Source organism: Pristiophorus japonicus, chromosome 2 (assembly GCF_044704955.1).
Source record: "Pristiophorus japonicus isolate sPriJap1 chromosome 2, sPriJap1.hap1, whole genome shotgun sequence".
Lineage (NCBI taxonomy): Eukaryota > Metazoa > Chordata > Chondrichthyes > Pristiophoridae > Pristiophorus > Pristiophorus japonicus.
The window spans coordinates 3370746-3397569 of NC_091978.1; the positions used below are offsets into that span (position 1 = coordinate 3370746).

The 26824-nt window shown below is 58.1% G+C and overlaps 1 protein-coding gene across 1 annotated transcript in view; it reads left to right on the forward strand.

The window, feature by feature from the left end:
- The window catches only part of LOC139229261 (drebrin-like), a 218952-nt gene that overhangs the window by 6569 nt on the left and 185559 nt on the right, over positions 1-26824 (forward strand). The window contains exons 2-6 of the mRNA XM_070860923.1: positions 8109-8164; positions 10738-10850; positions 11895-11969; positions 12987-13115; positions 19048-19125. Of these exons, the coding sequence (XP_070717024.1) occupies positions 8109-8164; positions 10738-10850; positions 11895-11969; positions 12987-13115; positions 19048-19125 (451 nt within the window). The remainder of the gene's footprint in view (positions 1-8108; positions 8165-10737; positions 10851-11894; positions 11970-12986; positions 13116-19047; positions 19126-26824) is intronic.

Here is a 26824-nt window from a genome sequence, read left to right on the forward strand (position 1 = left end):
CCTCCCTCTCTCACTCCCGCCTCCTCCCTCTCTCACTCCCTCCCTCTCCTACTCCCTTCCCCTCCCTCTCTCACTCCCTCCCCCTCTCTCTCTCCCCCCCCCACTCCATGCCTCTCTTTCCCCCCCCCCCCCCCACTCCATCCCTCTCTCCCTCTGTCCCTCTCTCCCTCCATCCCTGAATGTAGCAGGCCAGGTAGATAAGGTGGTTAAGAAGGCATACGGAATACTTGTCTTTATTAGCCGAGGCATGGAATACAAGAGCAGGGAGGTTATGCTTGAACTGTATAAAACACTGGTTAGGCCACAGCTGGAGTACTGCGTGCAGTTCTGGTCACTGCATTACAGGAAGGGTGTGATTGCATTGGAGAGGGTACAGAGGAGATTTACGAGGATGTTGCCGGGACTGGAGAATCTTAGCTATGAGGACAGATTGGATAGGCTGGGTTTGTTTTCCTCAGAACAGAGGAGGCTGAGGGCATTGAGGTGTATAACATTTTGAGAGGCCTAGATATAGTGGATAGAAAGGGCCTTATTTCCTTAGCAGCGGGGTTAAAGGGGATTTGAGGGAGAATGTCTTCACCCAGAGGGTGGTGGGGGTCTGGAACTCACTGCCTGAAAGGGTGGTAGAGGCAGAAACCCTCACCATATTTAAACAGTACCTGGATGTATACTTGAAGTGCTGTAATCTACAGGGCTATGGACCGAGAGCTGGAAAGTGGGATTAGGCCGGGTAGCTCTTGGTCGTCCGGCACAGACACGATGGGCCGAATGGCCTCCTTCCGTGCTGTACATTTCTATGATTCCTCTCTCCCTCTCTTATTCCCTCCTCACCAATTCACAGCTCCACCCCACCCCCTCTCTGCACTCCCCATCCCATCCTCCCATTCCCTTCCTCCCCCTCCCCGAATCCCTTTCTCCCTCCATTCCTCTCTTCCTCCCCTCTCTCTCCCTCTCCCTCTCTCTCCCTTTCTCTCTCGGCCCCTCTTCCTCCCCCACTCTCTCCCTCCTCTCTCTCATTCCCTCCTTCTCACCCTCCCCTTCCTCCCTCCCACCCTGTCTCCATGGCCCTCCCCCACCCCTTCCCGCCCTCCCCCACCCTCTCCCCTCCGCCCCTTCAGGATATTAAGGGGAACAGATAGGGTAGAGAGAGAGAGACTATTCCCGCTGGTTGGGGAGTCTCGGACTCAGGGCCATAGTCTAAACATTAGAGAGAGACCTTTCAGGAGTGAAATTAGGAAACACTTCGACACACACAGGGTGGGAGAGGTTTGGAACTCTTCCCCAAACAGCAATTGAAGGCAGATCAATAGTTCATTTAAAACCTGAGATTGATAGCTTATCGTGAACCACAGGTAATAAGGGAGATGGGCCAAAGGTGGGTCTATGGAGTTAGGTCACAGATCAGCCACGATCTCACTGAATGGCGGAACGGGCTCGAGGGGCCGAATGGCCGACCCCTGTTCCTACATTCCTATCTCCTCCCTCGACTCCCGCTACCCCTCACTCCCTCTCCCCTCCCTTCCTCCCCTCCCTCTCTCGCCCTGCCTCCCCCTCCGAATTGTGCAGTGTGACAGTTCTCGTTTGTTGCTCTGTGTCGCTCAGTCGCGTTGAGCTTTGAGTCTAATCAGACTCAGCCTTTCCGCTGTGACCTCACGGAGCCTGGGCCCCGTTCCAAGTGTAAACACTTCACATTTCTCTGCATTCAATTCCATCTGTTCTTGCTCAACCCCAAAGCATCATTCTCAGCAACTCTCAGTCTAACCTCCCCCCACCCCTCCCCCACATCTCCCACCCACCCCCTCCCCCTCCAAACCCCTCCCCCCTGCAAACCCCCCCCACCCCTCCCCCACATCTCCCACCCACCCCCTCCCCCTCCCCCTCCCCCTCCAAACCCCTCCCCCCTGCAAACACCTCCCCCCACCCCTCCCCCACTCCTCCAACCCACCCCCTCCCCCACATCTCCCACCTACCCCTGCCCCCACCCCCTCCCCCTCCAAACCCCTCCCCCATGCAAACCCCTCCCCCCACCCCTCCCCCACTCCTCCAACCCACCCCCTCCCCCACATCTCCCACCTACCCCTGCCCCACCCCCTCCCCTCCCCCTCCAAACCCCTCCCCCAAACACCCCCTCCCCCACTCCTCCAACCCACCCCTCCCCCAAACACCCCCTCCCCCACATCTCCCACCTACCCCTGCCCCACCCCCTCCCCCTCCAAACCCCTCCCCCCTGCAAACCCCTCCCCCAACCCTCACAACCCCTCCTCCACCCCTCCCACAAACACCCCCTCCCCCACCCCACCCTGACCCACCCCCTCCCCCAATCCCTTCCACCCCTACCCCACCTCTCCCAACTACCCCCTCCCCCACCCCTCCCCTCACCCACCCCTGCCTCACCCCTCCCCTCCCCACCCCTCCCTCACCCACCCCTGCCTCACCCCTCCCCTCCCCACTCCTTCCCCATCCCTCCCCCACCCTTCCCCTCCCTCACCCACCCCTCCCTCACCCCTCCCCTCCCCACCCCTTCCCCTCACCCATCCCTACCCCACCCCTCCCCTCCCTCACCCCTCCCCACCCTTTCCCCTCACCCATCCCTCCCCCACCCCTCCCTTCCCCAATCCCTCCCCCACCTATCCCTCCTTCCCGCATCCTTCCCAACCCACCCCCTCCCTCAATCCCTCCCTCCTGCATCCTCCCCTACCCCTCCCTCCCTCCCTGTTCTTCCCAATCCATCCCTCTCTCCCTCCCCCAACCCCTCCCCGTTCCCATTCCACCCCTCTGTCCCCCACCCTACCTCTTCCCCAATTCCTCTCTCCTCCCCTCCCGCATCCCCCCATCCCTCCCTTCTGTGATAGTGGGGACCTCAGGAGGGGTCTGAGATGGATCATCCACTCGGCACTTCCGGCTGAAGATGGTTGTAAAGGCTTCAGCCTTGTCTGTTGCACTCGAGTGCTGGGCTCCGCCATCATTGAGGATGGGGATATTCATGGAGCCTCCTCCTCCCGTTAGTTGTTTAATGGTCCACCACCATTCACAATTGGATGTGGCAGGACTTCAGAGCTTTGTTCTGATCCATTGATTGTGGGAGTGTTTAGCTCTTTCGATAGCATGTTGCTTCTGCTGTTTACCATGCATGGAGTCCTGTGTTGCAACCTCCCCGGGTTGGCATCTCAGTTTTAGGTTCTCCTGGTGCTGCTCCTGGCATGTTCTTCTACACTCCTCATTGAACCAGGGTGGTCCCCTGGTTTGATGGTAATAGTGAGGGATATGCCGGGCCATGAGGTTACAGATTGTGGTGGGATACAATTCTGCTGCTGCTGATGGCCCACAGCACCTCATGGATGCCCAGTGTTGAGTTGCTTGATCTGTTCTGAATCTATCCCATTTAACATGGTGGTAGTGTCACACAACACGATGGATGGTGTCCTCAATGTCTTCACAATGACTGTGCGGTGGTCACTGCTACCAATGCTGTCATGGTCAGATACATCTGCGACAGGTAGATTGGTGAGGACCAGGTCAGGTAGGTTTTTCCCTCGTGTTGGTTCTCTCACCACCTGCTGCAGGCCCAGTCTGGCAGCTATGTCCTTCAGGACTCGGCCAGCTCGGTCAGTAGTGGTGATACCGAGCCACTCTTGGTGATGGACATTGAAGTCCCCCACCCAGAGTGCATTCTGTGCCCTTGCTACCCAAGTGCTTCTTCCAAGTGGTGTTAACATAGAAACATAGAAAATAGGTGCAGGAGTAGGCCATTCGGTCCTTCGAGCCTGCACCGCCATTCAATGAGTTCATGGCTGAACATGCAACTTCAGTACCCCATTCCTGCTTTCTCGCCATACCCCTTGATCCCCCTAGTAGTAAGGACTACATCTAACTCCTTTTTGAATATATTTAGTGAATTGGCCTCAACAACTTTCTGTGGTAGAGAATTCCACAGGTTCACCACTCTCTGGGTGAAGAAGTTTCTCCTCATCTCGGTCCTAAATGGCTTACCCCTTATCCTTAGACTGTGACCCCTGGTTCTGGACTTCCCCAACATTGGGAACATTCTTCCTGCATCTAACCTGTCTAAACCCATCAGAATTTTAAACGTTTCTATGAGGTCCACTCTCATTCTTCTGAAATCCAGTGAATACAAGCCCAGTTGATCCAGTCTTTCTTGATAGGTCAGTCCCGCCATCCCGGGAATCAGTCTGGTGAACCTTCGCTGCACTCCCTCAATAGCAAGAATGTCCTTCCTCAGGTTAGGAGACCAAAACTGTACACAATACTCCAGGTGTGGCCTCACCAAGGCCCTATACAACTGTAGCAACATCTCCCTGCCCCTGTACTCAAATCCCCTCGCTATGAAGGCCAACATGCCATTTGCTTTCTTAACCGCCTGCTGTACCTGCATGCCAACCTTCAATGACTGATGTACCATGACACCCAGGTCTCGTTGCACGTCCCCTTTTCCTAATCTGTCACCATTCAGATAATAGTCTGTCTCTCTGCTTTTACCACCAAAGTGGATAACCTCACATTTATCCACATTATACTTCATCTGCCATGCATTTGCCCACTCACTTAACCTATCCAAGTCGTTCTGCAGCCTCATAGCATCCTCCTCGCAGCTCACACTGCCACCCAACTTAGTGTCATCCGCAAATTTGGAGATACTACATTTAATCCCCTCGTCTAAATCATTAATGTACAGTGTAAACAGCTGGGGCCCCAGCACAGAACCTTGCGGTACCCCACTAGTCACTGCCTGCCATTCTGAAAAGTACCCATTTACTCCTACTCTTTGCTTCCTGTCTGCCAACCAGTTCTCAATCCATGTCAGCACACTACACCCAATCCCATGTGCTTTAACTTTGCACATTAATCTCTTGCGTGGGTCTTGTTGAAAGCCTTCTGAAAGTCCAAATATACCACATCAACTGGCTCTCCCTTGTCCACTCTACTGGAAACATCCTCAAAAAATTGTCAAGCATGATTTCCCTTTCACAAATCCATGCTGACTTGGACCTATCATGTCACCTCTTTCCAAATGCGCTGCTATGACATCCTTAATAATTGATTCCATCATTTTACCCACTACTGAGGTCAGGCTGACCGGTCTATAATTCCCTGTTTTCTCTCTCCCTCCTTTTTTTAAAAAGTGGGGTTACATTGGCTACCCTCCACTTGATAGGAACTGATCCAGAGTCAATGGAATATTGGAAAATGACTGTCAATGCATCCGCTATTTCCAAGGCCACCTCCTTATGTACTCTGGGATGCAGTCCATCAGGCCCTGGGGATTTGTCGGCCTTCAATCCCATCGATTTTCCCAACACAATTTCCCGACTAATAAGGATTTCCCTCAGTTCCTCCTCCTTACTAGACCCTCTGACCCCTTTTATATCCGGAAGGTTGTTTGTGTCCTCCTTCGTGAATAACGAACCAAAGTACTTGTTCAATTGGTCCGCCATTTCTTTGTTCCCCGTTATGACTTCCCCTGATTCTGACTGCAGGGGACCTACATTTGTCTTTACTAACCTTTTTCTCTTTACATATCTATAGAAACTTTTGCAATCCGTCTTAATGTTCCCTGCAAGCTTCTTCTCGTACTCCATTTTCCCTGCCCTAATCAAACCCTTTGTCCTCCTCTGCTGAGTTCTAAATTTCTCCCAGTCCCCGGGTTTGCTGCTATTTCTGGCCAATTTGTATGCCACTTCCTTGGCTTTAATACTATCCCTGATTTCCCTTGATAGCCACGGTTGAGCCACCTTCCCTTTTTTATTTTTACGCCAGACAGGGATGTACAATTGTTGTAGTTCATCCATGCGGTCTCTAAATGTCTGCCATTGCCCATCCACAGTCAACCCCTTAAGTATCATTCGCCAATCTATCCTAGCCAATTCACGCCTCATACCTTCAAAGTTAGCCTTCTTTAAGTTCTGGACCATCGTCTCTGAATTAACTGTTTCATTCTCCATCCTAATGCAAAATTCCACCATATTATGGTCACTCTTCCCCAAGGGGCCTTTCACAATGAGATCTCTAATTAATCCTCTCTCATTGTCTAAGATGACCTCCCCCCTAGTTGGTTCCTCGACATATTGGTCTAGAAAACCATCCCTTATGCACTCCAGGAAATCCTCCTCCACCGTATTGCTTCCAGTTTGGTTAGCCCAATCTATGTGCATATTAAAGTCACCCATTATAACTGCTGCACCTTTATTGCATGCACCCCTAATTTCCTGTTTGATGCCCTCCCCAACATCACTACTACTGTTTGGAGGTCTGTACACAAGTCCCACTAACGTTTTTTGCCCTTTGGTGTTCTGCAGCTCTACCCATATAGATTCCACATCATCCACGCTAATGTCCTTCCTAACTATTGCATGAATCTCCTCCTTAACCAGCAATGCAACCCCACCTCCTTTTCCTTTTATTCTATCCTTCCTGAATGTTGAATACCCCTGGATGTTGAGTTCCCAGCCCTGATCATCCTGGAGCCACGTCTCTGTAATCCCAATCACATCATATTTGTTAACATCTATTTGCAGAGTTAATTCATCCACCTTATTACGGATACTCCTTGCATTAAGACACAAAGCCTTCAGGCTTGTTTTTTTAACACCCTTTGTCCTTTTAGAATTTTGCTGTACAGTGGCCCTTTTTGTTCTTTGCCTTGGGCTTCTCTGCCCTCCACTTTTCCTCATCTCCTTTCTGTCTTTTGTTTTTGTCTCCTTTTTGTTTCCCTCTGTCTCCCTGCATTGGTTCCCATCCCCCTGCCATATTAGTTTAAATTCTCCCCAACAGCACTAGCAAACACTCCCCCTAGGACATTGGTTCCGGTCCTGCCCAGGTGCAGACCGTCCGGTTTGTACTGGTCCCACCTCCCCCAGAACCGGTTCCAATGCCCCAGGAATTTGAATCCCTCCCTGTTGCACCACTGCTCAAGCCACGTATTCATCTGCGCTATCCTGCGATTCCTACTCTGACTAGCACGTGGCACTGGTTGCAATCCCGAGATTACTACTTTTGAGGTCCTACTTTTTAATTTATCTCCTGGCTCCTTAAATTCGTTTCGTAGGACCTCATCCCTTTTTTTACCTATGTCGTTAACATGGAGGATACTGATTCCTCAGCTGATGGAGGGCAGTGGGTGGTGATCAGCAGGAGGTTTCCGTGCCCATGCTTGACCTAAACCCATGAGACTTTACAGGGTCCGGAGCCAATGTTGAGGACACCCAGAGCCACTCCCTCCTGACTGTATACCACTGTGCCACCATCCCCTGGTGGATCTGTCCTGCCGGTGGGATAGGACGTACTCAGGGATGGTGATGGATGAGTCTGGGACATTGGCTGAAAGGTAGGATTCTCTGAGTCTGGCTATGTCAGGCTGTTGCTTGATCAGTCTGTGGGACATTTCTCCCAATCTTGACACAAGTTCCCCAGATGTAGGTGAGAAGGACTTTGCAGGTCGATTGGGCTGGGTGTGGCGTTGTTATGTCCGTAACCGGTGTCGTGGTCAATGCCGAGTGTTCCGTCCGATTTTATTCTTATTGTTACTCGCAGTAGTTTGTTGCAACGGAGTGTCTCATGGGCCATTTCAGAGGGCTGTTCAGAGTCAACCACATTGCTGTGAGTCTGGAGTCACATATAGGCCAGACTGGGTAAGGGCAGCAGCTTTCCTTCCCTACGGGACATTGGTGAACCAGATGGGTTTTTACCACAATCCGGTAGTTTCATGATCACCATTACTGATACTAGCTTTTTGTTCCAGATTTATTTAATTAACTGAAGATAAATTCCTCAGTTGCCGTGGTGGGATTTGAACTTGTGTCTCCAGATCATTAGTCCAGGCATCTGGATTACTGGTCCCATAACTTTACCACGTCGTCTGGGTCTTACTCTAAGGGTCTCCGTCTGGCTCTGTGTCTGACCGTCGCTGTCTGGCTCTGTGTCTAAGGGTCTCCGTCTGGCTCTGTGTCTGACCGTCGCTGTCTGGCTCTGTGTCTAAGGGTCTCTGTCTGGCTCTGTGTCTGACCGTCGCTGTCTGGCTCTGTGTCTAAGGGTCTCTGTCTGGCTCTGTGTCTGAGCGTCTTGTCTCACTCGGTATGTTTTTGACTTCGCAGGGCGATCTTCTCCTATGATGGTGGCACCAATGACCTGAAGCTGTTGGATTGCGGAGGTGAGACTGAGCAATCGGGGCGGTCCCCAGCCCCCAGGTCCCAGCCCCCAGCTCCCAGCCCCCAGCCCCCGAGCCCCCAGCCCCCAGCCCCTAGTCCTGTGAGGGCTGTATCTGCCCAGAGCAGGGCGTCCCGCTCCACACACTCACTGGCTGTTATCCAGCTAGAAGTTTCTGACCGTAAACAGCTGGTCACACCCGCTCACACTTGCTCACATCTGCTCACACTCGATCACACCCGCTCACACTCAGACACACCCGCTCACACTCAGACACACTCAGACACACTCGCTCGCACCCAGACACACCCGCTCACACAGACACACTCAGACACACTCTCTCACACTCGCTCAAACCCAGACAGACTCGCTCACACTCGCTCACACCCAGAGACATCCGCTCACACTCAGACACACCCGCTCACACTGGCTCAAACAGACACACTTGCTCACACTCACTCATACTCGTTTACTCACACACTCACACACTCGCGCACACCCAGTCACACCTGCTCACATCTGCTCACACTCGCTCGCACCAGGACACATCCAGACACACCTGCTCACACTCGATCACAGCCAGGAACACCCACTCACACCCGCTCACCCCCATTGACACCCAGACACACTCGCTGACACACTTTCTGACATTCAGACACACCTGCTCACACTCACTCACACTCGTTCACACCAGTTCACGCCAGTTCACACCCGTTCGCACCTGCTCACACCCAGTCACACTTGCTCACACCCAGAGACACCCGCTCACACTCAGACACACCCACTCACACAGATTCACTCAGACACACTCGCTCACACCCAGAGGCACCCAGAGACAACCCTCACACTCAGACACACCCGCTTACACTGGCTCAAACAGACACACTCAGACACACTCGCTCACACTCACTCATACTCGTTTACACCCAGACACTCACACACTCGCTCACACCCAGATACACCTGCTCACATCTGCTCACACTCGTTCACACCAGTTCACGCCAGTTCACACCCGTTCGCACCCGCTCACACCCAGTCACACTTGCTCACACCCAGAGACACCCGCTCACACTCAGACACACCCACTCACACAGATTCACTCAGACACACTCGCTCACACCCAGAGGCACCCAGAGACACCCCCTCACACTCAGACACACCCGCTTACACTGGCTCAAACAGACACACTCAGACACACTCGCTCACACTCACTCATACTCGTTTACACCCAGACACTCACACACTCGCTCACACCCAGACACACCTGCTCACATCTGCTCACACTTGCTCACACCAGGACACATCCAAACACACTCAGACACACCCGCTCACACTCAGGCACACCTGCTCACCCCCATTGACACCCAGACACACTCGCTGACACACTCGCTGACACTCAGACACACCCGCTCACACCCAGACACCCCCAGACACACTCGATGACACTCAGGCACACCTTCTCACACTCGCTCATACTCGGGCACACTCGCTCACACTCAGACACACTCGCCCACACCCGCTCACACCCATTCACACCCGCTCACACCCATTCACACCCGCTCACACCCGCTCACACCCAGACACATCCGCTCACAGTCAGACACACTTAGACACACTCAGACATACGCAGACACACCCGTTCACACCCAGACACACTCGCTCACACTCAGACACCCTCGCTCACACTCAGACACACCCGCTCACACCCAGACACACTTGTTCACACGCAGACACACTTGCTCACACCCAGACACACTCGCTCACACTCAGACACTCCTGCTCGCACCTAGACACACCTGCTCGCACCCGCTCACACTCGCTCACACTCGCTCACACTCAGACCCACCCAGGCTGACGTGTGATTGACGGAGCAGGAGGTGGTCACTCTCGCGGCAGAGCGTGGTATTGGGGCAGGAGCCAGTGCAGAGACCCCCCCCCACCGAGAGTGCTGAACATGTGTGACCATCCAGCGCCACCTCTGGTGGGAGGTGTAGCTACAGCATGACGTGTTTACATGGACAACTCCCATTCTAAATGTGGGCATGAGTTTAAAAATAAGGACAAATGACGGACTTTAAAATGGGGCTAGTGAGCTGTGAGGAGCTGGATCATTAACCCCTCAGCCTCTGACCCCCTTTCCCTGAAGACTACACTTGGGAAACTCTGTGTAAAACCTTTGGAAGAGTGACAAACGTTAAATAAATATTTGCAAACAGTTTTATTAATAGTGGAAGAGAAACTGTTGATGTGGATGAAGACAACGTAAACGCACAGGGTTTCACTCCGGCTGAAATATGGCCCTGTGCCCTGTGACTAGGAGTATCTCTGGGAGAAGGAGCCAATAAATAGTTAGCACATTGTTAGCAGGGATGTATCCCTGTTCCCTGGCCCTGTGCCCGTCTCTGTTTGCCAGTGGCTCTGGGTGTGAGTGTGAGGGGGTGCTGCCTTGGTCCCTCCAGTGTTGGGATGCGATGGGGAGTTGGTGCACAGTGTTAGGGCCAGGATTCGATGCTGACACTATGTGCTACATACTGAGACACTCACCTTCCGTGTGCCTCCTCTTCCCCCTCTCTGCAGCTGGTGCTCTGCAGGAACTGGCCCTCAGGTTCAGAAAAAACTTGGCCATGTACGGATTGTGCAGAATCGAGGATCCCAAAACTGCAGCAACAAACTTTGTATTAATCAACTGGGTGAGTGACCGACCGAGGGAAGGGAGCCCTCGAGCCCCGACTGACCGAGGGGAGGGAGCCCTCGAGCCCCGACTGACCGAGGGGAGGGAGCCCTCGAGCCCCGACTGACCGAGGCGAGGGAGCCCTCGAGCCCCGATTGACCGAGGGGAGGGAGCCCTCAAGCCATGACTGACCAATGGGAGGGAGCCCCCTGGTGTGCGGCCCCTCCCGCGGTGTGAGGCACCACCCCGCGGTGAGGCCCTGCCCTCTGGTGTGACGCTACCCCCCCACCCCCCCCCCCACTCCGTGTGAGACCCCACCACCCCCCCCGGTGTGAGGTTTCGCCCCCCCCCCTGGTGTGAAGCCCCCCCCGGCGGGAGGACCCGTTCCCCGGTTGAGGCTTCGCCCGACGGTGTGAGGCCCCGCCCCCACGGTGAGGCCCTGCCCCCGGTTGAGGCTCCGCCCGACGGTGTGAGGCCCCGCCCCCACGGTGAGGCCCCGCCCCCGGTTGAGGCTCCGCCCGACGGTGTGAGGCCCCGCCCCCACGGTGAGGCCCCGCCCCCGGTTGAGGCTCCGCCCGACGGTGTGAGGCCCCGCCCCCACGGTGAGGACCCGTTCCCCGGTTGAGGCTCCGCCCGACGGTGTGAGGCCCCGCCCCCACGGTTTGAGGCCCCGCCCCCAGTGTGATGTCCCAGTTAAAGAGCAAAGATAATTACGGAGACGATTGCCTGCAAACCTCCAGGATCTCGGCGCCCTCCCATTCTGGCCTTTTCAGCATCCTCTGATTCCCATCGATCCGCCATCGGTAGCCGGGCCTTCAAACACCGGGGCCCCGAGCTCTGGAACTCCTTCCTGAAACAACCCCGCCTCCCTCCTCAAAGACCCTCCTTAAGACATCTTTGATCAATCGTTGACTCCTGCCATAATATCTCCCACAGTGGCTCGCTGTCAATACCTGACGGATGGTCGCTCCTGTGAGGTGCCCTGGGACACTTCACTAGACTAAAGGTGCTATATAAATACAAGTTGTTGTTGTTGTGGTTTATGGGTGACTCTGGTCCTCAGGTCGGTGAGGATGTGGAGTTGGCACGGCGACAGGTTTGCACCAATCATCTTCCAGCTGTCAGGACATTTTTTAAGGTAAGCCCAACATTCCGTACCACCCCATCCTCTCCCCCCCCCCCCCCCCCCCAAAACCCATGGCTCCACTAAGCACTGCCCCGTTCAACAGAGCGCGGCATCTCCCCATCTCAATCCCTCCCTTCCTCTCTCCTTCCCGCCCAGGGCCCGATACTGAGCCAATCCCAGGGCCCGATACTGAGCCAATCCCAGGGCTCGATACTGAGCCAATCCCAGGGCTCGATACTGAGACAATCCCAGGGCTCGATACTGAGCCAATCCCAGGGCTCGATACTGAGCCAATCCTAGGGCTTGATACTGAGCCAGTGAGCGGGTTGCTCTGTCCAAGATCATCATCATCATATGCAGTCCCGTGAAGCGAGGATGACTGGTTTCCACGCCAAAAACAGATGGGTTAACAGGTGTTTCAGTCAAGGACCTAATATTCCGGATCCTGAACGACATGTTGAAGGGTGGAAGATGCCTGTGGGTGGGTTTGTTTAACATGGGGTGACCGTTACACACCAGCCACCACACGGGCTCGACAGAGCGAGGTCTTGGTCCAGTGGCAAGGGTTGACCAGGACGACTGGAGACCTGCTCTGCTGCACAGACCGAGCGTTCACACATATCGCAGTGTGGGCTGGGCCCGTGCTGCCCCTGGGCCCCGAACTCACGCCTGTCCTGGGCCCCGATCACGTCCCTGTCCAATCTCTCACCGCTCCTTCGCTCCGACCTCACCGCTCCTGCTGTACCTGCCCACGCTCCAATCACCCACCTGGACCTTGGTGATGTCCCTTTTCACTGCCGTCGCTCTCCTGCAGCAGCTCACTTGTCGAGCTTGTTGAGGATGTAGGCGAGCGGAGAGTATTCCATCTGGTGGGCTGTCGGTGGTGGAGAGGCTGTGCCAGGCCGAGAGGTCACTTTCTCCCTTACTCTCCTCTCTGTACCCTCGCCCTCCCCTCCATTCCCCCACATGTCCCACCCTCCATGTGATCGCCTGTTGTGTTCACTTTGACTCCGTGCCTGTGTTGTGCAGGAAGCGAATGTTGTTGTCATGGCCCAGACCCTCGCCGATATCAGTCCTCCAGCCATGGAGCAGATCCTTGCAAAGGCACCTCCTCGACGCAGATCATCCAGAGCCCAGAGAGAGGTGGACAAGCCAGTGGTGAGAAATATGGAGACGTTGGTGTCAGCACACACATGTCAATACTGACCCACACACTGACCCACACACATGCCGATACTGACCCACACACTGACCCACACACATGTCGATACTGACCCACATACATGTCGATACTGACCCACACACTGACCCACACACATGTCGACACTGACGCACACACTGAGCACACACATGTCGATACTGACCCACACACTGACCCACACACATGTCGATACTGACCCACACACTGACCCACATACATGTCGATACTGACCCACATACATGTCGATACTGACCCACACACTGACCCACACACATGTCGATACTGACCCACACACTGAGCACACACATGTCGATACTGACCCACACACTGACCCACACACATGTCGATACTGACCCACATACATGTCGATACTGACCCACACACTGACCCACACACATGTCGATACTGACCCACACACTGAGCACACACATGTCGATACTGACCCACACACTGACCCACACACATGCCGATACTGACCCACACACTGACCCACACACATGCCGATACTGACCCACACACTGACCCACACACATGCCGATACTGACCCACACACTGACCCACACACATGCCGATACTGACCCACACACATGTCAATACTGACCCACACACTGACCCACACACATGCCGATACTGACCCACACACTGACCCACACACATGCCGATACTGACCCACACACTGACCCACACACATGCCGATACTGACCCACACACATGTCGATACTGACCCACACACTGACCCACACACATGTCGATACTGACCCACACACTGACCCACACACATGTCGATACTGACCCACACACTGACCCACACACATGTCGATACTGACCCACACACATGCGGATACTGACCCACACACTGACCCACACACATGTCGATACTGACCCACACACTGACCCACACACATGCCGATACTGACCCACACACTGACCCACACACATGCCGATACTGACCCACACACTGACCCACACACATGTCGATACTGACCCACACACTGACCCACACACATGTCGATAATGACCCACACACATGTCGATAATGGCCCACACACTGACCCACACACATGTCGATACTGACCCACAAACTGACCCACACACATGTCGATACTGACCCACACACTGACCCACACACATGTCGATATTGACCCACACACATGTCGATAATGGCCCACACACTGACCCACACACATATCGATACTGACCCACACACTGACCCACACACATGTCGATACTGACCCACACACATGTCGATAATGGCCCACAAACTGGCCCACACACATGTCGATACTGACCCTCACACTGACCCACACACATGTCAATACTGAGCCACACACTGACCCACACACATGTCAATACTGACCCACACACTGACCCACACACATGTCGATACTGACCCACACACATGTCGATACTGACCCACACACTGACCCACACACATGTCGATACTGACCCACACACATGTCGATAATGGCCCACACACTGACGCACACACATGTCGATACTGACCCACAAACTGACCCACACACATGTCGATACTGACCCACACACTGACCCACACACATGTCGATACTGACCCACACACATGTCGATAATGGCCCACACACTGACCCACACACATGTCGATACTGACCCACACACTGACCCACACACATGTCGATACTGACCCACACACATGTCGATAATGGCCCACAAACTGGCCCACACACATGTCGATACTGACCCTCACACTGACCCACACACATGTCAATACTGAGCCACACACTGACCCACACACATGTCGATACTGACCCACACACTGACCCACACACATGTCGATACTGACCCACACACATGTCGATACTGACCCACACACTGACCCACACACATGTCGATACTGACCCACACACATGTCGATACTGACCCATACACTGACCCACACACATGTCGATACTGACCCACACACATGTCGATACTGACCCATACACTGACCCACACACATGTCGAAACTGACCCACACACTGACCCACACACATGTCGATACTGACCCACACACATGTCGATACTGACCCACACACTGACCCACACACATGTCGATACTGACCCACACACTGACCCACACACATGTCGATACTGACCCACACACATGTCGATACTGACCCACACACTGACCCACACACATGTCGATACTGACCCACACACATGTCGATACTGACCCACACACTGACCCACACACATGTCGATACTGACCCACACACATGTCAATACTGACCCACACACTGACCCACACACATGTCGATACTGACCCACACTGACCCACACACTGACCCATACACATGTCGATACTGACCCACACACTGACCCACACACATGTCGATACTGACCCACACACTGACCCACACACATGTCGATACTGACCCACACTGACCCACACACTGACCCACACACATGTCGATACTGACCCACACTGACCCACACACTGACCCACACACATGTCGATACTGACCCACACACATGTCGATACTGACCCACTGCGATTAACGCTCCGAAATCCAAAAAGCCCAAAATCCAGCCCCTATATATATCTGAATGCATGAAGCATTCGCAACAAAATAGATGAATTAATAGCGCAGATAGAAATAAATAGATTTGGTCTGATAGCCATTGCAGAGACGTGTTTGCAGAGTGACCACGGTTGGGAATTCTACTCCTTGATTTTCCGAGCTAAGATCCTTTCTCCCGACTGTCTTGATCCCATCTTTTATTATCAGGGCTACCCCGCCTCCTTCTCCATTTTACCTATCTCTTCTAAAAGTTAAGTACCCTGGAATATTTAATTCCCAACCTTGGTCACTCTGCAAACACGTCTCTGCAATAGCTATCAGACCAAACCTATTTATTTCTATCTGCGCTATTAATTCATCTACTTTGTTACGAATACTTCATGCATTCAGATATATATAGGGGCTGGATTTTGGGCTTTTTGGATTTCGGGGTGTTAATCGCGGCGGGGTGTTAAAGTTAGCGCCCGAAAATAGTTTGCGGCTCCAACTGCAAGTGGGGGCTAAGTCAGGCGTTACACAACGCGCTTTGTGCGTCCAAGCCCAAACTTGCAGGGGTAAAGAAATTTCATTGTTCTGTGCCCTGCAACATAACGTTGTGTATTGTATGGTTTTATTTTGCTGGGGAGTGTTGTGACTTTGTTGCAGTAAAATTTCTGACTCATCATTTGCCATTGGTGCCTTGTGCATCGTTCCAACGTTCCCCGGAGATGTGCCTTCATGGGGGCGCACAGCGTGTCCAGTATTAGTTCCAACACTCAGCTCCCTCTGTTTAGGAGCCGGTCCATTACTCGTTGGCGACGAGCGAACGTTGGTCTGGCAGCATCTCCACGCTGCCTCCCCCGTTGGGTGGGGGGCTATCCAATGGGGGCCTCGTCAGGCTCCTCCTCCTGAGGTGGGCCTGCAATCCCCAGGGGCAATGCCTGACCCCTCATGATGGCCAAACTGTGCAACGTACAGCACACCACAATGAATTCGGATACCCGTTGAGGGGAGTATTGCCCTCCAGAGCGGTCCAGGCACGGGTCTGCCTGTAGGAGACGGCATATCTCTGTCAGCACCTCCTTTCTGCTCCTCAGAGAGCTGGAGGTGTGAGCGTTGGTGCCTGTAAACTCGTGGGGGGGGTGGTAAACCCTCCTCTCTGGCCGTCTTGGGCTCCTCCTCATCAGTGGGCCAACATGGCCAAGAGTCCTTCCTCTAGCTTGACACCGCTTGGCAATAGCACGGAGCATGATACGCTGGCGAACTAGTAATGCCCCCATTAAATACTCTCACTGACGGTGTAAGGGCACAGATGGAAGTGAAGTTTGCAAGTTGGAGCTTCACGCAGCGTGCTGTGCCCGACCGTTGTAGTCAATGTGCCGTGTGTCGTAGGACCCTCCATTTGAATACGCTGCCAATACCGCCTGCTGCACCCTGGGACCGAGCGCCTGGTGTTACTTTCAGGCCTTTCCTGTGGCGGGCGTTAAATGAGGCGTTAAGGCCGAATGTTCCATCCGGCGTTAGCGCAGCGTTACACGACGATTGATGTCATCACCACGCTGTAAACGGAGGGCGGGACGGGACGTTTACCTGGCGGTGAAAACCTGCAGCTGAATCTTCTGGCCGGGCGGTAGATCCCACACGCCCGGCATAACGCCCAGAAACGGCATCTAACACCACGCCGAGGCATTAACCAAGGCGCAAACCAACCGAAAATCCAGCCCACACTGCCTTTAGTGCTGACTTACCTCTATTTGTCCCTGGTATCCCCTATGCCCTATGACCTTTGTTACTCTCTCTGACCCTTCCTGACCCACTCGGCTTATTGTTACCCAAAACTCTGCTCTGGAGCCTTGACATTTCTCTTGCTGCTTTTAAATTTATTCTTTCCTGAATCCTCCCAACCCCTTCATTAGTTTATAGCCCTGTCTACTGCCCGAGTTATTAGGCTTGCCAGGCCACTGGTCCCAGCCCGGTTCAAGTGGAGCCCATCCCAAGGGAACCGCTCCCCCTTTCCCCAGTACTGGTGGCAGTGCCCCATGAACTGAAAGCCCTTCCCCCCACATCATTTAAACCTCTAATCTGTCCTTGTACCAATTTACGCCTGGCTCAGGGAACAATCCAGAGATTATTACCTTTGAGGTTCTGCTTATTTATTTACACGCTAGGGGGCTTGACAAGGTGGATGCAGAAAGGATGTTTCCACTGATGGGGGAGACTAGAACTAGGGGGCATGGTCTTAGAATAAGGGGACGCCCATTTAAAACTGAGATGAGGAGAAATTTCTTCTCTCAGAGGGCTGTGGATCTGTGGAATTCTCTGCCCCAGAGAGCTGTGGGGGCTGGATCATTGAATAAATTTAACACAGAAATAGACATTTTCTTAACCGATAAGGGATTAAGGGGATATGGGGAGAGGGCGGGAAAGTGGAGCTGTTCCATGATCAGATCAGCCATGATCTTATTGAATGGCGGAGCAGGCTCGAGGGGCCGTATGACCTACTCCTGCTCCTATTTCTTATGTTCTTATGTTATGTTCTCCTCAAACACACTCAGCAGAATCTCATTCTTAGTTCTATCTATATCATTGATTCCTACATGGACCACAACAACTGAATCTTCCCCCTCCCACTCCAGGTTCATCCCAGCCACGAGGAGATATCCTTAACCCTGTCACCGGGCAGGCAACACAACCTCCGGAACTCCCTGTCACGGCTGCAGAGAACAGTATCTGTCCCCTGACTATACTGTCCCCTACCACTACCATATTCCTTCCTTCTCCCCCCACATGGATGGTCCCCTGTACCATGGTGCTGTGGTCAGTTTGCCCATCCTCCCTGCAGTCCCTTTCCCCATCCATACAGGGAACAAGAACCTCAAACCTGTTGGACAGGGTCAAGGGCTGAGACTCCTCCATCACTCCATCGTGGGTCCCCATACCTTCCTGACTCGCAGTCACACCCCCCTGTTCCTGACCACTGACTAACTCTAAAGTACTATCTAACCTAAGGGGTGTGACTGCTTCCTGGAACAAAGTGTCCGGGTAACCCTCCTTCCCTGATGCATCGCGATGTCTGCAGCTCAGACTCCAGCTCAACAACTCTGAGCCGAAGTTCCGCGAGCTGCAGGCACTTACTGCAGATGTGGAGGCTCGGGATCGCGATGCTCTCTGCTCAAGGACATTAGTGAACCAGCTGGGTTTTTACACCAATCTGATAGATCCATGGTCACCGTTACCGACACGAGCTGGTTATTCCAGATTTATTGAGAGAACTGACAGTAAATCCCCAGCTGCCGTGGTGTATTTGTCTCTGGATCACTGGCCCAGGCCGTGGCATAACCGGCCACTAACATCACACATTTACATGTTAAAGGGAACAAACTACCTGAGGACCAACGCGATGCTGGAGATGAGGCGGCTGAACCGGGAGTCCTTCTGGGAAAAGTCAGAGGTACAGAGAGTACATGGACAGTGGGGGGGGGGCAGTGTGTGGGGGGGGGGCAGTGTGTGTGGGGGCAGTGTGTGGGGGGGCAGTGTGTGTGGGGGCAGTGTGTGGGGGGGGCAGTGTGTGTGGGGGGGCTGTGTGTGTGGGGGGGCAGTGTGTGTGGGGGCAGTGTGTGGGGGGGCAGTGTGTGTGGGGGCAGTGTGTGGGGGGGGGCAGTGTGTGTGGGGGTGGACAGTGTGTGTGTGGGGGGGGCAGTGTGTGTGGGGGGGGCAGTGTGTGTGGGGGGGGGGACAGTGTGTGGGGGGGCAGTGTGTGTGGGGGGGGCAGTGTGTGTGTGGGGGGGCAGTGTGTGTGTGGGGGGGACAGTGTGTGTGTGGGGGGGACAGTGTGTGTGTGGGGGGGCAGTGTGTGTGGGGGGGACAGTGTGTGTGTGGGGGGGCAGTGTGTGTGTGGGGGGGCAGTGTGTGTGGGGGGGCAGTGTGTGTGTGGGGGGGCAGTGTGTGTGTGTGTGGGGGGGGCAGTGTGTGTGGGGGGGCAGTGTGTGTGGGGGGGCAGTGTGTGTGTGGGGGGGCAGTGTGTGTGGGGGGGCAGTGTGTGTGGGGGGGGCAGTGTGTGTGTGGGGGGGCAGTGTGTGTGGGGGGGCAGTGTGTGTGGGGGGGGCAGTGTGTGTGTGGGGGGGCAGTGTGTGTGGGGGGGCAGTGTGTGTGGGGGGGACAGTGTGTGTGTGGGGGGGCAGTGTGTGTGTGGGGGGGCAGTGTGTGTGGGGGGGCAGTGTGTGTGGGGGGCGCAGTGTGTATGTGGGGGGGCAGTGTGTGTGGGGGGGCAGTGTGTGTGGGGGGGGCAGTGTGTGTGGGGGGACAGTGTGTGTGTGGGGGGGACAGTGTGTGTGGGGGGGGACAGTGTGTGTGTGGGGGGGGGGGCAGTGTGTGTGTGGGGGGGGGCAGTGTGTGTGTGGGGGGGACAGTGTGTGTGGGGGGGACAGTGTGTGTGTGGGGGGGCAGTGTGTGTGTGGGGGCAGTGTGTGTGTGGGGGGGCAGTGTGTGTGTGGGGGCAGTGTGTGTGTGGGGGGGGGCAGTGTGTGTGTGGGGGGGGGCAGTGTGTGTGTGGGGGGGCAGTGTGTGTGTGGGGGGGGGCAGTGTGTGTGTGTGGGGGGGCAGTGTGTGTGGGGGGGACAGTGTGTGTGTGGGGGGGACAGTGTGTGTGGGGGGGCAGTGTGTGTGTGGGGGGGGCAGTGTGTGTGTGTGGGGGGGCAGTGTGTGTGTGGGGGCAGTGTGTGTGGGGGGACAGTGTGTGTGGGGGGGGCAGTGTGTGGGGGGGACAGTGTGTGTGTGTGGGGGCAGTGTGTGTGGGGGGGGCAGTGTGTGTGGGGGGGACAGTGTGTGGGGGGGACAGTGTGTGTGTGTGGGGGCAGTGTGTGTGGGGGGGGCAGTGTGTGTGTGGGGGGGACAGTGTGTGGGGGGGGCAGTGTGTGTGGGGGGACAGTGTGTGTGGAGGGGGCAGTGTGTGTGGGGGGGACAGTGTGTGGGGGGGCAGTGTGTGTGGGGGGGGCAGTGTGTGTGGGGGGGGCAGTGTGTGTGGGGGGGACAGTGTGTGTGGGGGGGGACAGTGTGTGTGGAGGGGGGCAGTGCGTGGGGGGGCAGTGTGAGGGGGGGCAGTGTGTGGGGGGGCAGTGTGTGGGGGTGGGCAGTGTGTGTGTGGGGGGGCAGTGTGTGTGTGGGGGGGCAGTGTGTGTGGGGGGGGCAGTGTGTGTGGGGGGGACAGTGTGTGTGGGGGGGACAGTGTGTGTGGGGGGGACAGTGTGTGTGGAGGGGGGCAGTGTGTGGGGGGGGCAGTGTGTGTGGGGGGGCAGTGTGTGTGTGGGGGTGGGCAGTGTGTGTGGGGGGGACAGTGTGTGTGGAGGGGGGCAGTGTGTGGGGGGGGCAGTGTGTGTGGGGGGGACAGTGTGTGTGGGGGGGACAGTGTGTGTGGAGGGGGGCAGTGTGTGGGGGAGCAGTGTGAGGGGGGGGGGCAGTGTGTGGGGGGGCAGTGTGTGGGGGTGGGCAGTGTGTGTGTGGGGGGGCAGTGTGTGGGGGGGCAGTGTGTGTGTGGGGGGGCAGTGTGTGGGGGGGCAGTGTGTGTGGGGGGCAGTGTGTGTGTGGGGGCGGCAGTGTGTGTGGGGGGGCAGTGTGTGTGTGGGGGGGGCAGTGTGTGTGGGGGGGGCAGTGTGTGGGGGTGGGCAGTGTGTGTGTGGGGGGGCAGTGTGTGGGGGGGCAGTGTGTGGGGGGGCAGTGTGTGTGTGGGGGGGCAGTGTGTGGGGGGGCAGTGTGTGGGGGAGGGCAGTGTGTGTGTGGGGGGGCAGTGTGTGTGGGGGGGGCAGTGTGTGTGGGGGGCAGTGTGTGGGGGGGGGCAGTGTGTGTGTGGGGGGGGCAGTGTGTGGGGGGGGCAGTGTGTGTGTGTGGGGGGCAGTGTGTGGGGGGGGGCAGTGTGTGTGGGGGGGGCAGTGTGTGTGTGGGGGGGGGCAGTGTGTGGGGGGGGGCAGTGTGTGTGTGTGGGGGGCAGTGTGTGGGGGGGGGCAGTGTGTGTGTGGGGGGGGGCAGTGTGTGGGGGGGGGCAGTGTGTGTGTGTGGGGGGCAGTGTGTGTGGGGGGGGGCAGTGTGTGTGGGGGGGGCAGTGTGTGTGTGGGGGGGGGCAGTGTGTGTGTGGGGGCGGCAGTGTGTGTGTGGGGGGGGCAGTGTGTGTGTGGGGGCGGCAGTGTGTGTGGGGGGGGCAGTGTGTGTGTGGGGGCGGCAGTGTGTGTGTGGGGGGGGCAGTGTGTGTGTGGGGGCGGCAGTGTGTGGGGGGGGGCAGTGTGTGTGGGGGGGGGCAGTGTGTGTGGGGGGGGCAGTGTGTGTGTGGGGGGGGGCAGTGTGTGTGTGGGGGCGGCAGTGTGTGTGTGGGGGGGGCAGTGTGTGGGGGTGGGCAGTGTGTGTGTGGGGGGGCAGTGTGTGGGGGGGCAGTGTGTGGGGGGGCAGTGTGTGTGTGGGGGGGGCAGTGTGTGGGGGTGGGCAGTGTGTGTGTGGGGGGGCAGTGTGTGGGGGGGCAGTGTGTGGGGGGGCAGTGTGTGTGTGGGGGGGGCAGTGTGTGTGGGGGGGGCAGTGTGTGGGGGTGGGCAGTGTGTGTGTGGGGGGGCAGTGTGTGGGGGGGCAGTGTGTGGGGGGGCAGTGTGTGTGTGGGGGGGCAGTGTGTGGGGGGGCAGTGTGTGGGGGAGGGCAGTGTGTGTGTGGGGGGGCAGTGTGTGTGGGGGGGGCAGTGTGTGTGGGGGGCAGTGTGTGGGGGGGGGGGCAGTGTGTGTGTGGGGGGGGCAGTGTGTGGGGGGGGGCAGTGTGTGTGTGGGGGGGGCAGTGTGTGTGGGGGGGGCAGTGTGTGTGTGGGGGGGGGCAGTGTGTGTGTGGGGGCGGCAGTGTGTGGGGGGGGCAGTGTGTGTGTGGGGGGGGCAGTGTGTGTGGGGGGGACAGTGTGTGTGGGGGGGACAGTGTGTGTGTGTGGGGGCAGTGTGTGTGGGGGGACAGTGTGTGTGGGGGGGGCAGTGTGTGTGGGGGGACAGTGTGTGTGGAGGGGGCAGTGTGTGTGGGGGGGGGCAGTGTGTGTGTGGGGGGGGTAGTGTGTGTGGGGGGGACAGTGTGTGTGTGTGGGGGCAGTGTGTGTGGGGGGACAGTGTGTGTGGGGGGGGCAGTGTGTGTGGGGGGACAGTGTGTGTGGGGGGGGCAGTGTGTGGGGGGGGCAGTGTGTGTGTGGGGGGGCAGTGTGTGTGGGGGGGGCAGTGTGTGTGGGGGGGCAGTGTGTGTGGAGGGGGGCAGTGTGTGGGGGGGCAGTGTGTGTGGGGGGGGACAGTGTGTGTGGAGGGGGGCAGTGTGTGGGGGGGCAGTGTGAGGGGGGGGCAGTGTGTGTGGGGGGGGACAGTGTGTGTGGAGGGGGGCAGTGTGTGGGGGGGCAGTGTGAGGGGGGGGGCAGTGTGTGGGGGGGCAGTGTGTGGGGGGGCAGTGTGTGGGGGTGGGCAGTGTGTGTGTGGGGGGGGCAGTGTGTGTGGGGGGGGCAGTGTGTGGGGGTGGGCAGTGTGTGTGTGGGGGCAGTGTGTGGGGGGGCAGTGTGTGGGGGGGCAGTGTGTGGGGGTGGGCAGTGTGTGTGTGGGGGGGCAGTGTGTGGGGGGGCAGTGTGTGGGGGTGGGCAGTGTGTGTGTGGGGGGGGCAGTGTGTGTGTGGGGGGGCAGTGTGTGTGGGGGGGGCAGTGTGTGTGTGGGGGGGGCAGTGTGTGTGGGGGGGGCAGTGTGTGTGGGGGGCAGTGTGTGTGTGGGGGCGGCAGTGTGTGTGGGGGGGGCAGTGTGTGTGGGGGGCAGTGTGTGGGGGGGGGGGCAGTGTGTGTGTGGGGGGGGCAGTGTGTGGGGGGGGCAGTGTGTGTGTGGGGGGGGCAGTGTGTGTGGGGGGGGCAGTGTGTGTGGGGGGGGCAGTGTGTGTGTGGGGGCGGCAGTGTGTGGGGGGGGGGGCAGTGTGTGTGTGGGGGCGGCAGTGTGTGGGGGGGCAGTGTGTGTGTGGGGGGGCAGTGTGTGTGGGGGGGGCAGTGTGTGGGGGGGCAGTGTGTGTGTGGGGGGGCAGTGTGTGGGGGGGGCAGTGTGTGGGGGGGGCAGTGTGTGTGGGGGGGGCAGTGTGTGGGGGGGCAGTGTGTGGGGGGGGCAGTGTGTGTGTGGGGGGGCAGTGTGTGTGTGGAGGGGGCAGTGTGTGTGGGGGGGGCAGTGTGTGTGTGGGGGGGCAGTGTGTGTGTGGGGGGGCAGTGTGTGTGGGGGGAGGCAGTGTGTGTGTGGGGGGGCAGTGTGTGTGTGGGGGGGCAGTGTGTGTGTGGGGGGGCAGTGTGTGTGGGGGAGGCAGTGTGTGTGTGGGGGGGCAGTGTGTGTGTGGGGGGGCAGTGTGTGTGTGGGGGGGCAGTGTGTGTGTGGGGGGGGCAGTGTGTGTGTGGGGGGGGCAGTGTGTGTGTGGGGGGCAGTGTGTGTGTGTGGGGGGCAGTGTGTGTGTGTGGGGGGGCAGTGTGTGTGTGTGGGGGGCAGTGTGTGTGTGGGGGGCAGTGTGTGTGTGTGGGGGGGGCAGTGTGTGTGTGGGGGCAGTGTGTGTGGGGGGGGCAGTGTGTGTGTGGGGGGCAGTGTGTGTGTGTGGGGGGGGCAGTGTGTGTGTGGGGGGCAGTGTGTGTGTGTGGGGGGGCAGTGTGTGTGTGTGGGGGGGGCAGTGTGTGTGTGGGGGGGCAGTGTGTGTGTGTGGGGGGCAGTGTGTTGTGGGGGGGCAGTGTGTGTGTGTGGGGGGCAGTGTGTGTGTGTGGGGGGGCAGTGTGTGTGTGGGGGGGGCAGCGTGTGTGTGGGGGGGCAGTGTGTGTGTGGGGGGGCAGTGTGTGTGGGGGGGACAGTGTGTGTGGGGGGGGCAGTGTGTGTGGGGGGGCAGTGTGTGTGTGGGGGGGGGGGCAGTGTGTGTGGAGGGGGCAGTGTGTGTGGGGGGGCAGTGTGTGTGTGGGGGGGCAGTGTGTGTGTGTGGGGGGGGCAGTGTGTGTGGAGGGGGCAGTGTGTGTGGGGGGGGCAGTGTGTGTGGGGGGACAGTGTGTGGGTGTGGGGGGGCAGTGTGTGTGTGGGGGGGGCAGTGTGTGTGGGGGGGACAGTGTGTGTGGGGGGGGCAGTGTGTGTGGGGGGCAGTGTGTGTGTGGGGGGGGCAGTGTGTGTGGGGGGGACAGTGTGTGTGGGGGGGGCAGTGTGTGTGTGGGGGGGGCAGTGTGTGTGGGGGGCAGTGTGTGTGGAGGGGGCAGTGTGTGTGGGGGGGGACAGTGTGTGTGTGGGGGGGGCAGTGTGTGTGGGGGGGACAGTGTGTGTGGGGGGGGCAGTGTGTGTGGGGGGGCAGTGTGTGTGTGGGGGGGCAGTATGTGTGGGGGGGACAGTGTGTGTGGGGGGGCAGTGTGTGTGTGGGGGGGGCAGTGTGTGTGGGGGGGCAGTGTGTGTGGAGGGGGCAGTGTGTGTGGGGGGGGACAGTGTGTGTGGGGGGGGATAGTGTGTGTGGGGGGGCAGTGTGTGTGGGGGGGGACAGTGTGTGTGGGGGGGCAGTGTGTGTGGGGGGGACAGTGTGTGTGTGGGGGCAGTGTGTGTGGGGGGACAGTGGTGTGTGGGGGGGGGGGGACAGTGTGTGTGTGGGGGGCAGTGTGTGTGTGGAGGGGGCAGTGTGTGGGGGCAGTGTGTGTGTGGGGGGGGCAGTGTGTGTGTGGGGGGGGCAGTGTGTGGGGGCAGTGTGTGTGTGGGGGGGGGCAGTGTGTGTGTGGGGGGGGGCAGTGTGTGTGTGGGGGGGGCAGTGTGTGTGTGGGGGGTGCAGTGTGTGTGTGGAGGGGGCAGTGTGTGTGTGTGGGGGCAGTGTGTGTGGAGGGGACAGTGTGTGTGGGGGGGACAGTGTGTGTGGGGGGGCAGTCTGTGTGTGGGGGGGCAGTGTGTGTGTGGGGGGGGCAGTGTGTGTGTGGGGGGGGCAGTGTGTGTGTGGGGGGTGCAGTGTGTGTGTGGAGGGGGCAGTGTGTGTGTGTGGGGGGCAGTGTGTGTGGAGGGGACAGTGTGTGTGGGGGGGACAGTGTGTGTGGGGGGGACAGTGTGTGTGGGGGGTGCAGTGTGTGTGTTGGGGGGGACAGTGTGTGTGGGGGGGGCAGTGTGTGTGGGGGGGGCAGTGTGTGTGGAGGGGGCAGTGTGTGTGTGTGGGGGCAGTGTGTGTGGGGGGGACAGTGTGTGTGGGGGGGGCAGTGTGTGTGGGGGGGGCAGTGTGTGTGGGGGGGGCAGTGTGTGTGGGGGGGACAGTGTGTGTGGGGGGGGCAGTGTGTGTGGGGGGGGCAGTGTGTGTGGAGGGGGCAGTGTGTGTGTGTGGGGGCAGTGTGTGTGGGGGGGACAGTGTGTGTGGGGGGGGCAGTGTGTGTGGAGGGGGCAGTGTGTGTGGAGGGGGCAGTGTGTGTGTGTGGGGGCAGTGTGTGTGGGGGGGACAGTGTGTGTGGGGGGGGACAGTGTGTGTGGGGGGGACAGTGTGTGTGGGGGTGCAGTGTGTGTGTGGGGGGGACAGTGTGTGTGTGGGGGGGGCAGTGTGTGTGGGGGGGGCAGTGTGTGTGGAGGGGGCAGTGTGTGTGGGGGGTGCAGTGTGTGTGTGGAGGGGGCAGTGTGTGTGTGGGGGGGGCAGTGTGTGTGGGGGGTGCAGTGTGTGTGGAGGGGGCAGTGTGTGTGGAGGGGGGCAGTGTGTGGGGGGCAGTGTGTGTGGGGGGGGCAGTGTGTGGGGGGCAGTGTGTGTGGGGGGGGCAGTGTGTGTGGGGGGGCAGTGTGTGTGGTTGGGACAGTGTGTGTGAGGGGGGACAGTGTGTGTGGAGGGGGCAGTGTGTGTGGGGGGGCAGTGTGTGTGGTTGGGACAGTGTGTGTGGGGGGGGGACAGTGTGTGTGGAGGGGGGCAGTGTGTGGGGGGCAGTGTGAGGGGGGGGGCAGTGTGTGGGGGGCAGTGTGTGGGGGTGGGCAGTGTGTGTGTGGGGGGGCAGTGTGTGTGTGGGGGGGCAGTGTGTGGGGGGGGCAGTGTGTGTGTGTGGGGGCGGCAGTGTGTGGGGGGGCAGTGTGTGGGGGGGGCAGTGTGTGGGGGGGGGGCAGTGTGTGGGGGGGCAGTGTGTGGGGGGGGCAGTGTGTGTGGTGTGGGGGCGGCAGTGTGTGGGGGGTGGG